We start from the raw sequence: 22203 nt of genomic DNA on the forward strand, positions 1-22203 counted from the left end.
TTTTTAATGTTTAGTGTATTTGTTTAAAAAATGAATATAAAATTGTTTAGATATAATCTTGTTTGGATACTTATAATATAATTCAACCAAAACGTATATGCCGTGAAAATTAGATTTAAAAAATTTCAAGGAATTTTTTTTATTTTGACCTCTGATTTAAAAGTTTTACGAACATACATTTCCTTCTTGACTCTGTGACATCGGAGACAATTACGCGTATCATTCCGGCCACCGAAATTACGTGTCAACGTGACTTATGTTCTTTTTGCGCCGGTCCCGATCTCTCGCGTTAGATTCTAGCGGCCTACTACAGATCCATGTTTTCTACTGCAAGGTTGATTCTCGATCGCGCACTCTCAGCAGATTAGAGCCATCTATCACCCGGATCCGATCCAGATAACTTCGTTTCGACCGAGCCTGGTCAGATTCTTATCATGCTGACGAGTTTCCCTTAGGAAAACGTGGCTTTGCCCGGGTTTGACTACCGTTGCTCGACATTCTGCGCGATATTTTTCAACGTGAAAGAGAGAAAGCTCACGAACAGATTTCAATATGGCAAAAACGAGCACGTATAGCGATCGCGTGAGGGCGCATACATGGTTGCTCATCGGCGATCTTGTTTGCGTCGGCATTGTGTGCGTGTACCCAACTACCCAGGGAGTGCGGAATATCCGCAGCACGTGAATGAAGGGAAGGAGGGAAAGATTCCTCTTCGTCTTCTTCTTTCTTAATCTTTGCTGACCGCCCGTATCCCCCAGATGTCCGTTCAAATCTTGAATTTTCTCAGAGTATCCGGGAGGAAAAGAAAACTCGATTACCTGAAGTTTAATGTTAAGAAGAAGATTGAAATAGATATCGAGATACATCACGTTCTTTTTTAATATAATAAGTTTTCACGTATTTACACAGTGTGTGAACACAAATATTTATGTTAGTATATTCTCCTAGATAAATTTTTTCAATATTTGAATTATTTATTAATTTCATTTTATACTGATACCATGATTTTATTAAAAGGATAGTTAAGTTTAATCTTTCGTATTATAGGCTTTATTTAAGCATTTTTTATATTAAACTTATCGATATTCTAAAAGTAAATGCAATCGATTTCTCTTTACTATCATTAACAATTCTCCGGACAAATATAGCGTTTAAGCTCAGTCAATATTACTCTAACACTCAAGAAAATGAGGAGACTTTGCGTTGTAAAGATTGGATAGATTCTAAAATGGAGATCGATGGTGCGTGATCAGGTTATTCCAATCGAGCTGTTCGAATCGCAGGTTGGAAAACAAAGATCAGTTGGAAAAAGAAAAGATCCGGAAATGAAACGAGATTGGATGTAATGGCCCACTTCGGGAGTGGCGATGCCATCAAATATATTCCAGGGGAGTTAAGGCTAGGCAGATAGGACTTGTAGGTGGTCTACGCGTGGCTTAGAAGGCGCAAAACATCGCTGGAAGACATCGCGGGAGAGATAAAAATGAGGTTCTTGCGCGATAAGCGGAGCAACGAGACAAATGCACAGTGTCACGTGTCACATTGAACTGTTTGTGTCTCTCCCGGTTTTCGCCGCTGTTTTTTTTCTATCTGTCTGCCCTTCCTTCATCCGACCTTGTTCCACCGACCATTTCGTCTCTTGCCTCTTTAATGTCTCGTACGCCCCTTTTCTTCGCCTTCATTCTCGTGAGATCCACGTACTGCCATCGCGCGCGGGGCGACTTGGGTCGCGCCAAGGGTGGGGTTCATCGTACTTTATTGCATCCTCCAGACAAATGACCATTGCAATTCTCTCTCAGAACTTGCCGCATTAGTCTCCGCGACACCGTTTGTTGATCAGCTAGTTTTCAGATGTAGGACACGTGTTTTTAGTAATTTACACACATTATGATATGAAATTATTCGCGAAGCATGAACAACGCGAGTTACGCCAGAAAATCATAGAGATGTAAAATATATTCGCGAGAATTTTTTGTAAAACTTTAATTTTTGAGCTCAATTAGTTTACAATATAGTTTCAAAAAATATCAGGAATTTAGCGGATCGATGAAAGAACAACAAATAATAGGGAAAAACATGGCGCACACTTGGCTTTACATTTCCGTCGTGCGTCGAAATTTGTCGTTGCGAATACTCGGCTTTAATTTCCCCGGTCTATCGATTCTCGTCGACATGAGCGAAAAACGAGAACGCATTTCACGGACGTTACAACAGAGTGGCAAACGTGGCGCGGTATGACAAAAAAAAATTACCTCCGAAATCCACTTAATGCAATAAAAACGGTGGACATCAAAGGCGAAATCTCATTAACGAGGAAAAGCGCAAATATGCTTTTATCTGGAAAAAAAGCGCGAGCTCTTAAACAAATTGACAATAATAAATAGATATTCAAAAAATAATGCCTGCGTTGATTAAGGGAGATAAATGGCGTTATAGTTACAATGAATATAGTTCCTCAACTTCTTTTTACACGATTCAAAATTTAAATGATAAAAGGATATTAAATAAAATGTCTAATACGGTTGATGAAGAATTAAATAAATCACGTGATATAAAGTAATTAATTCGCTTTTCCATGTGACGTCATGTTGCGTCTCGCTAATTTAAACTCGGAATGCATCATCATTCTAATCGTAACGCAAAATTATCGCATTCCTACAAACGTTCTTTCTGTTTGAGACGCAAAAGTTATGGCCGATTGTGCCGACTAAAACGGCTCTGTTCCTGACATCCGCCAACTTTCGTGGGGAAAACAAAAAACGGGAACCGTGAAGAACCAACTCCGAAAGAGCTAGCAACTTGTCCATTTTATGATGCCGGCGGCGCTCTTGCTGCCGAGATTCAATCAAACTTGCAAAGGTTTCGAGCGCTCGGCCGCCGAACTCTCGTTTCCGGATTACTCGCGAGTAAACAGCGACTACACGGCCTCCACAGCATGCGACGTCGGGTGTCGATAAGAAGACGCCGAGGAAGAAGGCGCGGATGCCCGAACGCGGCGCGGCGGTATACTTGTCTATATACCCCCGCTTGGGGTACGCATTCTCTCTCTCTCTCTTTCTCGGAGGAGAGTTTGCGGAGGGAAAGTTAGCGGACGGAGGGAGGGATAGAGTGATGTGGACTAAGGGTGGAGTACTGTGGAAAATCAATGTGGTCATAGAAGAAAAGCGGGTGGGAGAGAGAGATAGATAGGAACCGAGGACTAGAGGATCCTTTATGTCGGGTCACGTCTTTAATATACCTCGCGTGGGCGGCGCGGCGGTGCGGCTGCGGCAGCGGGGTTTAATCAATCTTCACGGCGAAGCCGCACGGATGCTGCATCCGTGAGAAACGTACGGCACTAAGACTTCGATTAAGACCGATTGCGACGGAAGTTTACGGGGAGAAACGCTAGAATGTACCTGCCTGAACAATTGTCATGGCAGCAAAAGGTTTTTACTTATCCTTGCAATGGACACCATTCTAAGAAACTCACGGATGACAAATTACTTTACTTTTGTACTTTATAGTATTTATGATTCATGACCGTGACGAACGACATTTCCTTTGGTACAAAGCATTGCACAATTTTCTGTTTTTTTTTTTTTTGAACGCCATTATAGTTATTCAATTGTGTATTTTTTACCTTAAGCTCTTTCTAATATAAGTTATTATTCTTTTCTTCCCTTGGGCGGATTTTTTCCCGCTGTTTCGTTATTTATTTCTTTGTTACAAAAAAACTTCTTACGAACGAGAATCTGTACATTTATGCTAAATAGATTAATGAGTTTCTCTTTTTTGTGAATTTGCAGTCTGTGAAATTTATTGTTACTTTCGGCATGTCAGTTCTCCGACCTTTAAAAGTAGGGATAATTTCGTAGAAGTGGAAAGACCAATTTTTTTCAAAGATATGAAAGTAAAGATTTATTTTACTTATTACAAATTTTACTTATCAATATTAAAAAAGAATCTTAGATTAGAAATTTCTTGGATTTGTTAAAATTAATTGTAAGAAATAGCGATTATTTATATATTAACATCTGCGATTTAACTCTCCTCCGTCTCATTATCTTTTTTTCCTTTTTTAAATTCAAATTTTATCTTTATAATGTTGATCTTGAAAATAATTTTAATTAAATTTCTTTCATTATTAATCTAATCTTCTTGAATTATTAATTTTAATCTTATCGACGACTATATAATCTTTTAGAATTGTTTATAATTTTTTTGGCTAAATAATGATATCTGGAACATACTTATAAAATAAATAGATTTTTACTGTTTTTTAAAACAGAAACGTAATTTCAAGTAAAATACAAATCCTTAGGCCGTCTACTCAATAAATGTTAAATAAAAAATATCGTCAATTGTCAAAAGATCATCTGTTATACCAGTAAACGATACGTCCGTCAGTCGGAAGAGCAAGCATTTCGCGAAAGTGCGAGATCCGCGTGAAAGAACGGGGAGAAAGAGGGAGAGAGAGGAAATCAGGCTGAGGAGGCCAGGGGCGAGAGAAGCGAAATGAGAGTCAGAACAGTCGGAGGTAGAGAGGGTATATAGGGGAGGTGCGAGAGAAGGAGTGACAGAGAGAAAAACACAGAGGCCGCGCTTCCCTCCCCCCCGAGGGTCCTGGGATCGATCCCTGTGCAATTTCCCGCACATGTCCGCATTGATCTGCCCTCACTTGCCCCTGGTACCCACCCCTCAGCACTCAACCACCACCACCACCGCCGCCGCCGTCGCCACCGCCGCCACCACCGCCGCGCCGCTGTCAACCACCCTAAGCTTCTTCGGTGGTACGTCCGATCACCAAAACGCCTACCCCTAACCCTCGGTCTTCTCCCTTCGCTGCTCCCTTCGCGGACCAAAGTCATTTCAACTACGTCAATTCACCCTCTACTTTTTTTCTTAACGTGTCCGAGTTTCACGCACCCGCGGCTTAACGCACGCATGTCACGCGCGCTATACAGATATAATTCCCTTTGAGAGTCTCCGATATCGTTCTTTTTACGAGTTCGACAGGGATATAGATAATAATCATTACACATTTGTAGACATACGTAGCTTCTTCTGAAATTATTAACGCGCACATATTATAAATAATGTTTTTTTAATGCCTCTTTCGAATGCTTTTTTATGCTTTAAAATAATACCGAGAACTTCTCTTGAATTACGAACTTTAAAGACCTTCCCATTCTGTGTTTTATATTTTGTTTTAATATCAATTTTTTACAAACCGTTTTGTTTTATATATTTTTCGGTATGTTCTATTTTCTTTTGAAGCGTTTGCAAGATTCTGTTGTCTCGCGCAATCGTGGTTGGCAATCTCCTAAGGCAAAATTCACTCTAAATACGTCAATCTGTCTTTTATTTTTTTCTAATGTGCCTGGAACGCGCGCACTCACGTCTTGACACACGCGCGTCACGCACAGCAATATCCACCCCCTTCAATGTCTTCCAATACTCTTTTTTACCCTTCCTCCGTACCTCTTTTATCCGTGCAATTCCGTATCACGTATTTGCTTCGATCTGCTATTGTCTTAAATATATCTTTTTTTTTTTACATATAATCTTTCTAAAAATACGAGATCCCATTAGTTATTTTATAAATGTGTCCATAAATTGTAGAAACATTTTACTGCATTTACTTTTAAATTAAGCTTCGAAAAGCTTCGAAAAGAAGTTATTAAAATATTTGCCATATCTTAAGAAGTATAAAAACAATATCCTTTTACATATATTCGAAGAAAGCTTGTAAATTTAATACAGGAATTTTTTTTACGTAATGTAATTATTAGACATTTTTTGTGATTAAAACTTTAAGTGTCCAATTCAAAACAGCAGATCTTATCTCTCGCTGAAGGAATAAGTTTTTACTTCAGCTATCTTTATGCCGATCTTGTCTTCTCTCACTTTATGTCTGTATAGTTCCGTATTTTCCGTTATTGCCGCCATTGCCAAGCAATCTCAGTTTCATCCAGGCGGTTCCAGCCATCCGGTTGGTTCGTTCTAACTCTCCCCTTTACAAATCCAACGCGTCAGGACGAAAGTCGTTTTAACTATACAGCACACACACAGCTTCCCTTCCGTTTCACTTCCTTAAATGTACTTTTTCGTACACGTGCGTCACACGCACAATGCGTTGTATCCCGATAGTTGGGAAAAACTTTCGACAGAGGACACGGTTTTTCAATTCTAGAAAAGTGACTCATCTTATTGTCTCGTCCCACGAACTTCTCTTCTCAGGAACAACTTTATAGGGCATCGGCAAATTATTTTTTCGTGTTGCTTTTGAAACTCAAACATGAGATGTGACATCTTTAAAAAAATTTGATTGAATTTATTTATATAATTAAAATGTTCTCTCATTGTAAGGCATATCTTACATTAAGCCTTTACAGGCTGCGATACATGGGCTTCGGACCATCAGGTTAATTTATTATTAAGGCAAATCTTGATCTTACATTTTATTTTGAACTAATACGTTTAAATTAATCAATCTAGTATATTATAAAATTAAGTTCAATCGTAAAAAATAACTTGACAAATATATGATTGAATATAGATAGATTAATTTGAAAAATTAAGGGGATTTAGAAACTGCTATTAATAACAACGACATTTATGTAAATGACAATTTATGTAAAAATTCAAATTTTTTTACTTTGTCTTAAGATACATGTTATTAGGCTAAACGCCAATTAAACTTGACTGCAAAGAGATCGGATACGGGTGCCAAGGTCAGAGACTTAAATGCCTCGATCAATTATTACGGGAGCCATGTAGTTCATGCAATACGAAACGCTACGCCCTTTACATCCCTGCTTCGCACGCGAGCAAATGAGCGAAAAGGCGAAAGTTAAATAAAAGTAACCTCATCGCAATGCGCAGAATATTTTTTTTTTTCCTATTCCCGAAGGAGTAGAAAACTCAAATTGCGTTGAGGGGAAGAGGCAACTACGCCGGCTATTTAAATTAAACTTTTCTACCCCTTCAGACTCTTTTCCTCTCGCTCGACGACTGCCATATATCAAACTACCTGTCATAAACCTAAGCCTTAAATCGTGCCGAATGCTGAGGTAACCAATCGTTAACAAAGCTACCACCGGAAGCCAGGTGTGATCACAGTTCTATTGAAGGTAGCAAAGCATTAAGCTGAACGTGTATATTGGTGGATATCGAAATTTTTGAGAAAGTTCCTTTGAGTGCTACCGATTTTTCTCTCCCTCGAAAAATGGTTAATAAACAATAATTATATTTTTGAAACTGTTTATAAGAACTTATTTATAATTTAGAAAGAGAGAGCAGGAATATAAACAATTTGCATAAAATTTACAGTTCTAAAAGTTCCATATACGCGAAAAGCATCAAGATTTAAATTCCATTCTTGATTAGTTTCCGCGCGAAAGCGCTGTGGAAAATTGCTGATGGTTGTTTCGCGCTTTGCCGCCGCAACATCGAATCGGATTTCGGTGTAGCACATCAAGGCTCGTTTCTCATTTCGGTAGTACTTCCAGGAATAGAAATTGCACCGCCGCATATCGATCCCTGTCTATATATCTCCGCGTCTTTACCCTCAACGGGGATCGACGTTTTCGAGTTGCTCGCCCCTGCGGTAACGCGAGGCAGACGCGGAAGGACTTTCCCGGAAACCCGAAGACATCGATCTTCGGGCTCCCTTCGGCCAATCAGCGTGCTGACTGCTTCTCGAGAAGCAGGTCCTCGTTAATGCAGCGCAATTCGTCGGAGCGACGCCGCTAATGGACTGGCGCAATCATCCTGGCTGGCTACCGAATCTCCCTTCCTGCTGACAACATTGATATCCTTTTCCCCCCGCGCTTTACGTTTCTTCGTCTTACTTGAAGTTTTTCGCAAAAATCTTGACGTTCGTCCGATCGCCGTATCATTTTCCCCTATTTTATTTTCTCTCCTAGGCAAAGGGTCTTAGACTCTCTTCAGTCATCTTTAGTCGTTTTCTCTGATGCTCGTGACGCTATAGAGTATTTGTAGCTGTAAAGCAATGTGACAGTTGGCTAGTTTAGTAATTGTGATGTTCAAGTAATGATCTTTGATAATGCTTAGAATAATTAGACAAGTAGTCAGGATTACTGATATTATATGCGTTATAAGTAATATGTCTTCAATATAATATTGAATGCATAAATTTTGAATTATTTGTAAATGCATTAGGAAATTTCTATGACTTTAATTACGTATTAAATATTTCATAATTTTTTTAAATATTTTTTTATAATTTTTATTATTTTATTATAGAGTAATTAGAAAAATTATGATTCACTTTAGGCATTCTATTTTGTAATAAAACAAAATTAAGTCTTTGGTATAATTATAATATTTAATGAACAATTAATTTTATAAAAGTTAATAATAATAATAATAATGGATTCCAATTTTGCCTTCTTATAAGATTTTTTAAATTAATGCAATTAAACTAGGCAAATTTAGAGATGTACATTCACATCTTCTCTCTCTTAATAAAATTAAAATATTATTTCTTATTTTACTCGCTTTAAAATCAGGTTAAGCGAGGAAAAGAGTTAATTCTTATTTCTCCAGCTGTCCCGTGGAACTTCTTACAATTTCTCCAGAGGTAATTCCGTCTTCGAATTTATCGAAGAAAATCGCGTTCCTTCGTTTATTTTCTCAAAATCTCTTATTGTTAGCATCTTTTTCTATTCTCACGGTTCTTCGTCATTCTCTAGCTTTCCTTTCCGGTCTTTTAATTTCTTCCTCCCGTTTCTCTCGCCTATCCCTCCGTATTTTGTCTTTCTGCTCATCGTTCTTTTCCGCACCCCACAGCCGTCTTTCCATCATTCTCTTCCGACCGATCGGCTCGGAGGTTGGCTGTAATCGGACGAACACGTACACCATATTTCACTCTGATCGATCGAACCTGAAGTTTTAAGATTCCCTGACTGATCACCATCTTACCTGAATATATTTTACGCTTGAAAAAAAAAATAATTATGTGATGAAAATACTTTGAATCTAACGAGATCCTAATTGGAAACTTTGCAAATAACCAAGTTGAGTATTTAACGATATTTGTTGAAACAGAAATGCGGACTCCTGTGAGTTTTATAATTTATGATTCGTGGGATTGCAAAATTTGTAGACTAAAACTTAAATCTAGATCGAATTATTGAACATTTATATAAGATATAATTAAGTTTCGAATATTTTAATAAAAATATTTAATAATGGTTTTGAGATTATTACGTACTTTTAATCATGTATTTCCGCGGAATATAATCGGACTTTGTGTGAACATTCTGTCGTGTGATAAAAGAGGAAAATGGGAAGCGAAAAGACCCGAGCTTAATGCCATAGAAGCGATATGACCTTAATTCCACCCGAATTCTGGTGTAGTCCGATTGATATATAAATCATCGTGGAATACGGTTTTCCGCGATTCGCGTTACATAGCAGCTCTGTAACTCTAATAAATTGGTTTGTCATCCACCATAAATCAGCAAGTAGTTACATACTGCGATTCTCTTTTGCACGATGTTCATAGGTTTAGTCGACAAAAGTTAATTTCGAAAATAGGATGCTCCACAGTTACATAAATATTATTAATCAAATTTTGGCTCAAAAATTTTATTTCTGCTGACGCGCTGAAAAATATGTTCCGTTAATTTTTTTAATTAAATGTGTTTTTGGTACAGAATTTCATTCGTTACGACAACGGTGCCCTTTTTTTTACTGAAATTCCATCATTCTAAGTTCACAATAATTTTCAAAAAAATATATAAAGCTTATTCTAGCAAAAATATTATATAGTCACTTCGTTATTAAACCATTAATCATTAATGATAAAAAAAACCTTCGAAATATGATAGGTGTAGCGTAGGTGGGGATGGTTTTTGCATGAGCCGAATATTCATCACATATGGTGAATCTACCACATCCTTTCCTCTTATGTAATGAGACGTGCACGAAAATGGGAGAGGCCTTATGCTTAGAGATTCGTAGGAAAGATAGTCGTAACGAGGCGTAGAGAGTGGATCAATACGAAGGTTCTTACGTAGTTCGCTTACTCTCGCTCTGTCTCCCTTCTTCTTACTCCACCCTTCTACTCTTCCTTATCTCTTTCGTCCAGGTCCTCCATTTCTCTCGGCTTCATCCTTATGCTCTCTTTCTCTCTCTCTTTCTCTGTTAGTTTGTCTCTTTCTCCCTCTCATCTTTTTTCTGTCTTTCTCTCTCTTTCTCTCTTTCTCTCACTCTCTCACTCACTCAGTCTCTCTTTTCGAGAGCTTGATGTGCACGAAGACGAAGGCGAATGACGATGCTTGCCGATAGATCGAGTACGGTTATCTTCCATTTACCCCCTGAATATCCTGTTTCATCTGTGAGATGCGCAAGAAGTGCGCCCGCGGCGACAGCCATTTTCCGAAAATGCGAAAATAATGCCGGGTTTGCGAGAATGCGTTACGACGCCAGATGTTTGTTCGATTGTTAGCGACCGGAAGGCACCCGCGTCTCCACATGAGCGTGAGGTCGAGAAATTAAAAGAGATAGATGAACGACAAATTACAAAGATGCCTTGCGTATGCGACTCGTTTAGTCTAGGGCCATCGTTATTATATTTTGGCTAAGAGACAACATCAAGTACAACAACAACAATAACAACACACCAAACATCCTACAACCGGGCATGCCCTGAGAGTACGAGAGTAGTACGCGTGCGAGTATGTGTACGCTAGAGCAGACTGAGGAATAGAGAGAGAAAGGAGAAGCAAGTGAGTGTGTGCATGATCGTTGTTGTGGAGAGAGAGAGACAGATCGAGCGCGAAAGTGCGCTCGAGGGTGCGGAGAGTGAATGAGGAAGAGGGAGAGTGAGCGAGATAGACGGAATATGAGAGAGAAAGTGAGAGACAGAGAGAGAGAGAGAGAAAGGAATCACGTGTGATTGGCTGCGTGTGTGCTCAGATACGGAGCAAGCGAAGAGGGAGAGCGACAGAAAGAAAGAACGAAAGGTTTAAACTAAACATGTGTGCCTCTGTACACTTGTGCCAATGTATATATGCTGTGTGTATGAGTCTGTGTGTATAATAGAGAGAAAGGAAGCATGATCGAGACATTGAAAGAGGGAAAAAGAGAAGAGAGAAAGAGAGAGAGATAGAGAGCATGAGAGAGGTAGTGCGAATGCGCGTGCATAGAGAACGCTAGAGAAAGAAAGAGAGAAAGAGAGAGAGAGAAAGAGAAAGAGAGAAGGAGAGATAGAGATAGAGAGAGAAAGAGAGAAAACGTGGGAGGGACGGGAGAGTTGGCGAGAAAAAGCAAGGAAGGAAACAGTATCAACTGACGGGCATGTCCTGGTTGTAGGATCGGCGTTGCCGAAGAGGGAGGAGGCCGCGATGGCGGCCGCCGCCGCCACCGATACCACACAGGCGGTGGAGAATTTCGCGAGGATCTACACGGTACTGCGCCATGACGACAGGCCTCTATGCCGCTACTGCGGCCGTAGCTACTCGTCGCCGAGCAACCTGCGGCAGCATGTGAGAAACGTCCATTCGAACTGGCCGTCGCCGGAAACGTGGCCGCAATGCAACGTATGCGGCAAACGATGCAAGACCAAGCACTACCTGATCAATCATCAGCTGCAGGCGCACGGCATCCATCAGAGACCTAGTAACAATTCCGTTACCCAACAACAGCAACAGCATCAGTCACCGTCTTCGTCCTCGTTGCCATGAGTACGTTCAACGTCATCGCCCATCGTCGACGGCCGCTTAGAAACGCGTACAAATGCAATCAAATCCTCGCTGCTTGTCGAAAAGCTTTAGTCAATGTCGCGCGATTCGAAACGAGAGGGTTGCTACCCGCTTCATAGGACAGTTGGAAAATCGTAACGGGGATTCCCGTCACTGCCGCAACTGCAATCGTCGCCGTTGTGCTAGTTGCCCGTCTGAAATTTGTTTAATCCGTTTAGGGCCTCTCGTTCGTGATAGAACACTGTAGCCATTGTAGGTTTTATAAGCAGCAATGATAAAGCAGTAGGTATTATCTGAATACGATTTTTCGGGCATTAATGAGAGATGGTGATTGATATTACATTTTACACAGTAGTTTCTATATGTATACCACAAAAGGGTTTTAGTCAAATTTTTTTCTATACAATGTTATCTGTTTTATTATCTGAAATTTTATGTCATTTCTGTCCTATCCCTATTATGCATAAAATATATGATTTTACAATCTACTCGGTATAATATATTCATTATTCATATTATTCATTAGCATCATCTCATTTATCTCGATATTTGATACGTCACATCGAGATTCAGTATTGATAACATTGTAATTCTAACAATACTTTTACAAAATTGACTGAAACAAGATATTAATAATAGAATAGAAACAGGGCGAAGGCTTTAGCCTATTTGATGCATACGATTATTTCCGACCGCGACAAATGAATTAATGCAGTTATCAAACTAGTAGTTTGAATAGTTCTTATAATGCGGCAGATAAAATATAAATATAACGCGAAAATGACAGCGTTATGTCAAGACAGTGAGATTTATATGGCAAAATCATCGATCGTTTTGACGTTGCGCCTGGTTGCGCCTAAAATCATACATCAAACTTAATGTATACGAAACTGAAGTATACTGACTGTGAGTGTATACAAACACTGACCGAAAACATGATCTTAACAATTATACGAACGCATAATTATAATTAACGTGATAGGAGATTTTTGAAGAACTTGGCATACTCGATTAGCATGTTTGCGAATTTAGAACCTCGAACACCTCCGTCACCTTTCGCCGAAAATCCAGCTATTTGTAGTAAAAAATCATTCAATTTATATTAATATTCCCATTTTCCCCCATTTAAAGAACATGATTAAATGGCAATGTTAATTGTCCACATTCTCTTGCACGATGCCAGACTCCTTCCAACCACATTGAAGTAAAGGGCAGTTATCCAGTAAAAAAAATCTTAACAATGTCGCATTTTTTTTGTTTTGTAGAATTTGATTTGGATCGAGTTCATTAGAATCTAAATATCCTAGTTATTATATGTCAACATCTGTCAATCTCAAATTATGTGACGTGTATCTATTTGTTATGAATGTCTCGGTAATATACCGAAAGTAATGAGAGATTTCTCAAGTATTTTCATGGCGTAATGCAATTTTCATACTGAACTTTTGGAGATTATCTTACAATATGTGAAATTATTCGAATACATAGTGATAATTAATATCACAAATATCAAAAATAATATACGAATTTGAAAACGAATTAATATAATTGAAATTTATATTAATTTTTTTTGAAACAGTAATGAAATAATAATTTGTAACGAAGTAATTATTATTTCTGTTTCTCGTACTGAAGTGATATTAAATATTTTTTAAAAGCATTTTATAATAAAATTATCACTATATATTCGTATTAATAGACACCTTACGCTGATGGTCACCCGTACCAATAACAATTAGCAATCGGTTGATTCCAAAAATAGTAAGAGCACGATATAATAGTAACCGCTGCGGGAAATACCCCTAGATGTTGAACACCGTTGGGTCGAGGTTGGGCGCGTAGCATTATCCGCGTTTAGCTCGGGGTGGGATTATGGTGGTGGTGGCTGGTGGTAACGTTGGTGTGGTGGTGGTTGCAGATCACGGGCTTGATGAGGCAGAGGGCGCGGCTTACCACCACCACCACAGCCATCACCAGCAACATCATCGGCATCGCCATCATCATTCACTATCCGTCCCTCCTCCTCACCACCGTCATCAGGCGCAACTGGAAGACGACACATCAGTTAACCAATCTTCCACCACGGCCACCACGACGCCTAGCAAATACCAACGTGGCCAGCCGGACTTCAGACAACAGAGATTATTGCGGGAGCACCATCGGCAGCACGGTTACAGGTGTCCCCTCTGCTGCAGGATATTACAAGATATCAGCGCCATGAGGGCGCACTTGGACCATCATTATCCAAGAGATTCACCCACCTGTCCCGTTACTTCCTGCGCCAAAACCTTCTCCCATCCTAACAGTGTCAGAAACCATATGCGACTGAAGCATCCAGTGCAGTGGGATCAGATTAAAACCTTGAGGTGGACCTACGTCTGATGAACAAGCGAGGATCAGTAGAACTCTGATCGTGTGTCATAACTTCGATCTTTCCCAGAAATATTTTGCCAAAGAAACTTTGCTTTTTGTTTTCCGGTGTGGCCCTGCAATTCTTTGTGTGAGACAACTATGCGGCGATAATGAGTAATAATTTAATAGATTACGGCAGACTTTAGTTGAAAATTGCTGTTGATATTATTCTAGCAGAAGAGATAATCTAATATAGGTTCAAATTTAATTAATCCAATATTGCAAAGATTATAACTCATACGATATTTAATATCTTAATAAATTAATTGTTAATATATTATTAATAATTACATTAATAATTATATTAATAATTATGTATGAGAAAAAATAACGTATTTAATGAAATCTGCATTTAGATATCAATTGACAATCATTCCCTGTACAATATAAACTTTAGGTTTGCTTATTTAACATTTCCATAATAAGAATAAATATCAAATTAACGTCAAATCGAGCTTGTTATCGCCGCGTAGACTATTTTACATCATAAATGTTGGAAGAGAGTCTGGTCGACGGAAGTTGGGTTCTTTATATTCTGCAAATATTGAAATATCGAGAGACGCGAACGAAATTGATAAACGCGTTGATAAGAACATGCGAATTAGCTGGGAGAAAATCCAACATGTGTCCCGGCGTGATGGGAAATGCGCAAAGTTAAAAATCGAACTTTAGTGCTTTATTTCGTAACTAACACACACGCACCCACCGTGAAGTTTATTCCTGAAAAGCGCACACTGTACATATGCGAGAGATTATATCGACAAAGGAGAGAATCTATAAATATATATATGAAAAGCTATTATATATTGAGCATATATATATGTATACATAAAGAGATATGCATAGAGTTGATTTTGTATAATATGTACGAAACAGTATTTCCTGTAGAGCCTGAAGCGTAGATCACGCCGTAGAGAATGAAGCGATGCACTTACACACTGCGACATCCGGCGTACGCCGGACATCGATATAATTTAGATTACGTATCTAAGAGAGAAAACAATGTTCCTCTAAGCTGAGTAAGCCAGCCTTATGTTAAATAACGTAGTCTTAAGAGTGTAGAAACTGAACAGAGAGAGAGAGAGGGAGAGAGAGAAAGAGAAAGAGAGACGAGCGCACGAGCTGAAGACCGCAACGATGCTGAGTGCGATCGTCTCTAAAGATCCGTTTGCTCTAGCGATCGCAAACTTGCGACGCGACGTGTGAGAGAGATGCTAGCGCGCATACGCAAAATTGCAGATCTGTATGAGTGAATGGATCGTGAGAGAATACGTCGACCAGAGGTACGGTCGCTTGACAATGCCTAGCCTTATTTTTCTACGTCTTACGTTTCATCAGTATTCCTTAGGTCAAGAGTGCCCCAAAAGACGTTACGTTTCGAGACCGCGCATACTAGAATACGCCGCGAATAAACACGAGGAAGTATATTTATATATATTTCTGTGAACGCGTACGAGTTGTCGGTTGCGGATCTCGAAGGAAAATAGAATACGGCAACTAATTATGATCGTTTCTAAGATGAAATTTGCACAAAAATTCACGCAATGTATTACGTACTCGATACATAGTTTAGATAACCGGACGCTGCAAAGTATCTTTCTCATTAAATATTATTTATTATCGATTCTTCTCTTCCTGGCTGACAGCTCGTACCATGAATAATGTATAGAATACCGTACATACTATTTTAGCAGATACTAGCTTCTATATATATAATATATATATACATAAGACGTACGAAATAAAGTCTATACTATTTAAGTAATGCTTTGTACAATAAAAAGTACTCAGAGAAATCCAGAGTGTTATATTTCCACAATTTCTTGTGAATTCTTATAACATTATTGATTACACGACAATCGTGTAATCTATTTTAGAAGGCAAATAGTTAATTTTACATAACTCTCCCTTATCGTATCATCTTGATATTTTTATATAATTAGAACTTTTTTGTTTTATCTGCGGTTTTCCATTTTTCTTTTTATTTTTCTCAACTCAATAACATAATATTTTATAGGAAATTTTATAGAAAATACAATTTTTTATTTTAATTATTTACAAAAGTAATTTTATATTAATTGATTGTCCTGAAAGATAAAGGCAGAATAAAATTTAAAATATCGATGCAAACCAAAATTATCCCTATCGAAAAATCATTGTTAATCAATTGCCTATTGGTTAAATAATCCAACAGTTTTTCTTCTATAATGAAATACATAAACATCTCACACGTCTGTCATTTATTTGCAGTAGTCAATCGACGAAGTCTGGATATGATTCGGGTTCGTGCAACGGATCCTAGGCCTTGTCCGAAGTGCGGAAAGATGTATCGTTCAGCACATACATTGCGCACTCATTTGGAAGACAAACACACAGTCTGTCCGGGATACCGCTGTGTCTTGTGCGGCACAGTGGCGAAGTCGCGGAATTCCCTACATTCTCACATGTCGAGACAACATCGGGGCATCAGCACGAAAGACCTTCCAGTTATGCCGATGCCCAGTAAATTCGATCCCGAGTTGGCGTCCCGTCTTTTGGCCAAGGCAGGAGTCAAGGTGAGTCCGGCTGAACTCCGCGCACGGGCCAGTCCAACAGCGTCTCGAAGAAGTGACATGAGGTTGGAACCACCTCGTGCAGGCGCGTCCGAAGCTGACAGCTGCGGCGGTGATGATCCGGAAGATCTTACCGTGCCCCTTAGTCTTAGGTACAGTTCGCCAATTTCGAACACCGTCATTACTAAGGTAAGCGGGAACAGCAATAGTAGCACCAATAGCAAGAATTCGGCGCTCGCTGTCAAGTCCCTGGATTCTATGCATGGTAATGGCGACCTCAACATGGCACCACTGCTCCCACACGGCAGCCATCATCCGGGCCACAATACCAGTGCGATTGTTGGACACTCGCCCCTCTTGGACACCTATTTGCAGCTTATTGCAGAGAGCTCTGGTCTATCGACGATAGGACTTAATCCAGAGCATGCGGCCGCCGCAGCAGCTAAGTTGCGTATGAGTATTGAAAAGCACGGCGGTCGTAGCTTGGAGGATTATCCTATGATCGGCAGAGACGAAGGTCGAGGCACTGCAGTTGTCCACGAGGACAGACAGGAATATGGCAGACACAGTGGACTTGTCGACGAAGTGGATTCGTCAGGTGCGGAGGACGACGAGTTTAGCGAGAATGAGGAGCCAGACGTGATAAAGTCAGAAATGTTAAAGTCAGAAGTAAAAAAAGATTAGCTCTTCCCTCTTAGAATAGCTAACGATTACAAAAGGCATCATCGAAGTTACTGATAATTCTTCGAGATGATCTACGGCAACATAAATTGACGACAATTTATGGTTAATGAAGAAAGAGGAGGTAATATGTGCCAGATCGTCCATCCGAGAAATCGACCGATGATTCTTGTTTCTTATTGCGTGCTATTGTTGCGCGGAATGGTTTGTGAAGTCTATTGGATGTCAGACATGTTCAGAGAGTTAAAAAGTCTCTGAAATATTTTAGAGACTATAGGCCGACCATATACAAACTATGCGTGGACAAGCTTGCTTGTTGGACTAGAGTCACTTAATTGCCATTACGACAAGTAAGCTCTCATATGTATATGTGCAAAACCGTGTACATATGCAAACACATATACGCGCGCGCACACATATACATACACATATACGCGAAGGAGCACTTACATATATGCCACAAATATTCCATCCATCTACCTCAGTGCACATAATAGATGATAGAACAGACTAAGTCGAATCTCAGTAGATGAAGAGAAGATGAAGTACGCCGTTGGATCGCAGAATAACAATGATCACAAGGTTTGACGATTGCTGCAAGTCTCGAGATATTGAACATGATGATTAGGGAAGGCAATTTTGCTGTTTATTTCAAAAGTTTAAGCGACTTAAAAATTTGAAGTGCTAATTAACGATATTTGTTATTATATTATCATTATTATGAATGTTCAATACACGGTTAGATATATCACTTGGATTTATAGAAATATTAGACACGCAAACGACATTTAGCTATTAAAAAATTTTTTTATTTGAGTAACGCGCGTAGCGATATAATGTCATGCCGTATTTATTAGATGCGCCAGATTAACACATTGATATATGAATTATACGTTAATCATACATATGAATGGCACTCAGTTTCATGAAAAATTCTGCAGAAAGTCAAATATTTTTTTCATAATTTATTTTTTTGCTATAAAACAAAAAACCATTATTGGACGACAAGACTTTTCACGACAATTTTATGTTATTTTTTATTTAAATGATTTATTTAAATGGCCTTCTCGAAAACAAAGTCATTTGTATATGAATGCTTCGTGAAACGTGGTGTCCATGTGTTAATAATGTTTAATGCACTTACAACTGTTTCTGCTCGCAAAGAATAAAAAATATTGGTGTGGATCGTAAATATCCACAAGCGGTTGCGAGCGCACTGAGAACCATTATAGACTTTATTCACGATATAATTACGGTAATAATTATATTTCAGTCTTGCTCCAATTAAATATTCTTCGGTGAAACTTAAATACAATTGTTCACATCATCAGTTTGTTCAAGTTTCGATAATATAATATCATTGACTTTTCGAGATGAATATTTTGTCAGAACAGTACCATATTTTTCTTTAACTTTACGATAATATAATTACCTACGTGATCCGTTAAAGTGCTCAAATAAGTAGTTATAAAGTGCATCTACTTTTCAAAAAATGCCTATTTATTTGAATTGCAGTTTGTTACAAAAAGAAAATGCATTTTTTAAAACAAGTAACAATCCTCTAAGAAAAATTGGGGAATTCTGCAAAAACCGTGTACAACTAATAATTTTTGCAATTTAATTAAGAAATACTGTTTTAATACCTGACATATTTAAAGATATATTAGGTATTAAATAACAATATATATTTTTAATACTAATTATATAATTTATCAAACGGACAAGTAACGTTATTTTGAAGAAGCTGAAACACAATTATTATATTTACGTAAACTAAAAGATGATTTGAACGGAGCGAGACTGGAGCACAATTAAACCGTTACCACATCAGTAGTGAATAAAGCCTTAATTCGATTATACACACGCGCAAACATCTCGCAACACATTTGATATTTAATGAATTCTTTGGATTCAAAGAGCATTTGTTTTCTTGAGCTAATTTTTTATTGAATATTCAATATCAGATGAATCCAGAGAATTACTGAAAGAGTACCTCATTTTGACGTCGACTACGTGCGTCGATTGACTTAATATTTAACTTAATGCGATTGATTTTCACTAAATACGGCGATTGGCGATTTGCTGCTTGTCTCCTGTTTTTTAAGGAATTTAAAAAGGCAAGGGAAAAATTCAATACGGAATGATAATCCCACTTTAGTTTGTCTTTGGCCTTACCCTTTCATCCTATTATCTCCTCTTGCATGCATCCCTTTTGGGACAAGTATTTTAGGCTTGCCATGACGTAAGTTAAGTAGTGATTTAAGTTCAGAATATTGATTGTTGTTGATAGGGGGGAAAATACGATAGTTATCATATGTCAGGAATAAAATGTTAGGAATAAAATCGGCGCGGTTTTCGAGATTGTATAATTGCACCAATTAATAACGGAGTATGGCGATTAAACTTATTCCGCGATCTCGCGACGAGAGACTGCTACGTTTAAACGTGAATTGCGTTTTAACGCACGGCGTCTCGAACAACGCGACGAATATTTGATCATTCGTTGCTTGCGCGCACGTAATGTTCTTAGCGCGAGACAGAAACTTTTCTATTATCGCGAGGCGTAGGGAAAAGTTAATTTACCGGATGATTCGCCGCTAAACGCGCACGACACGGTATGTCGTGAAATTGTTCCTACTAATATATATAATTCATAAGTTCATTTCATTGACAACATATAATAGATTCTACGTATATGATAATAATAGGAATACACACGCGTATATGTGTATTCTTTATATATGCGTATAAAGAAGGAAAGAGAATAGCAATATGTAGCAGCGTGGCGCGGGTCAAGCGCGAAAATGTTGACAAATTGGTGTTTTCTCTACAGGATAGAATCTTTGCCGTGTTTGTGGTCGATTGTTTAATCAACCGAGCTGCGATTGTGCATCGAATATCTTTGGCCCTTGGTGCATGTCTCAATGTGTGACTTACCACATAAACTTGGTGATCGATCTCTGTGTGTATTTTTCACAAAAAGAGAAGTTTTAACGCCGGGGATTGTAACGTGAGTCAAGCATGAAGCAATTTGGAATTTTTGCATGAAAAATTACTGTAAATTCTAGCATAAAATTCTGCGCAAGAAATTGACCATATTAAAATAACAATATTGTCATGTCTGACGGCGATCGCGTATCGCTATTGGACATAAACTTAAAAAAGCATAAAAAATTGAGGAGTCAAATAGAAGTTAATTAAGACTTTAATCGACTATACTGGCAATGATTATAATCGTGGCTGAGGTAATATTTTTCACAATAAATTGAATTATTCGATTAAGTCGCTTATATTATAAGCATCTAAAATTACAGCAATTTTAGAATGACCAGAATTCTTGGTCGAAACGCGGTGACGATTTGTCACGACGATTATAATCATTGCCGGTATAGTCGATTAAAATTTTAATTAGGTTAATTATTGATTGGCGAAGTAAATGTTACTCGGTGCAAATAGAAGTTGTATAAAAAGTTGTATAAAATGTTGTATAAAAAGTCAAGTTATAAAGAGTACTAGCAGTTGTTTAACAATCAAGTCGTTTTAAAACGAATCATAGAAAAAAATAGAGTTACCGCGTTTTATAAATTAAATTGCTTTTAACAAAATCTGTCATTAGCGTTGGTTTTACAAGAATACCGTGACCGCTGGTTTACAGAAATACCCTACAAACTGTATAGTTTCAGCTACAAAGATTTTATTATTAAAGATCAAGGTTGGGTACCGTAGGAGCATGCATATTCTTGCCTTGGTTTTTGAGTTCCATCGCGATAGCGGGTTATACATCAATGTCAGAAAAATATAAAAGATCTTTTATAGATCTTTCCGGCGTTTAAGTCGCGTATTAACAGTTCGGTTACTAGCTCATAGAATATGGATAGTTATTCCGATCATATTGTCAATCCGTATAGAGATTGCCGTTTTTAGCTGTTCGTCTATATTGATTGTCAATATCAAGCGCGGTTAACAGATTCTATTACAATCTAATATAACAACATACTAATTAACTTTCGTTTTAGAAACATGCTCACTGCGCGTACTTAAATTTTGTATCTCAATTTGAATTCTAGCTATAGGGTTCTACTAAATGCCGAAACGAAAAATTCAAGAGTACTTTATTATGCTAAAACTATACGAATATTGCGGGAAACGATTATAGACGATTCTGATATAAAAAGTATCCCGAGAGTCCAGGAGAATAGAAGATGTTGCATTTGTCTTTGTCACTTCTTCCCTTAGAGCGAGAGATGAATCGGCATGTCCGATGTATGAATTCTACGCCGAGTCTCAACGGTGACATGTATCGTGATTTTCATTGATTTTAGAACACGATTCCTTACAGTGATAGCTATTATCAATTCGATATAAAGTCTCCAAATCCGAGAAAATAATGTTATTATAGGAAAAAAGACGGATGTACCAGGTTTCGTGTAAACTATACGAAAAAATAAATATTTTCACAGATTCCAATCCGTTATCTAGAATAGATGATGACGTTCTCGACTAGTTATCGACTAGTTAACTTGGTTTTCCATTTTATATTGAAGAAGTAGCTATTGGAAAATGAAAATTTCAGCTTTAATCTTTCAATGTTTTTATTATTTTTTAACATTTGACGAAACAGATGTTTGTTGTTGTATAGAAAAGATAATCGCGTCAGATTCAAGAATTAATGCCTATTTATATATTAATGCTGGATGCCTGAAACCTGCTCAAATTGGCCTAATTGGGCTATTGCTAATAATAAACTTAATCCAGCATGGATAGAAATCCTAAGGGATAAGTATGCTATTAGCAAAAGTTTATTTTGAAGGTACATGGTGAAATCGACGGAAGATTGTCGCACC

General features: G+C 38.1%; 1 protein-coding gene and 1 long non-coding RNA gene across 8 annotated transcripts in view; one reads left to right on the forward strand and one right to left on the reverse strand.

Moving 5' to 3' along the window:
* Nucleotides 1-22203, forward strand: part of LOC143902619 (protein abrupt) — a 90916-nt gene that overhangs the window by 67870 nt on the left and 843 nt on the right. For 3 of the 7 annotated variants that reach the window (XM_077415689.1, XM_077415688.1, XM_077415690.1), the window contains one exon: nt 16377-22203. This exon is cut by the window's right edge and continues 843 nt beyond it. In XM_077415689.1, the coding sequence (XP_077271815.1) occupies nt 16377-17362 (986 nt within the window). In that variant the 3' untranslated portion in view covers nt 17363-22203. Of the gene's footprint in view, nt 1-11325; nt 15923-16376 lie in introns of those variants that run through there. The other 4 variants (XM_077415693.1, XM_077415695.1, XM_077415694.1 and 1 more) reach the window with 4 other exon arrangements.
* LOC143902623 (uncharacterized) overlaps nt 1-22203 on the reverse strand; it is a 143790-nt gene that overhangs the window by 40241 nt on the left and 81346 nt on the right. The window lies entirely within an intron of this gene.

Source organism: Temnothorax americanus, unplaced genomic scaffold, assembly GCF_048541705.1.
Source record: "Temnothorax americanus isolate GAGA-0224 unplaced genomic scaffold, ASM4854170v1 Scaffold4, whole genome shotgun sequence".
Classification (NCBI taxonomy): domain Eukaryota; kingdom Metazoa; phylum Arthropoda; class Insecta; order Hymenoptera; family Formicidae; genus Temnothorax; species Temnothorax americanus.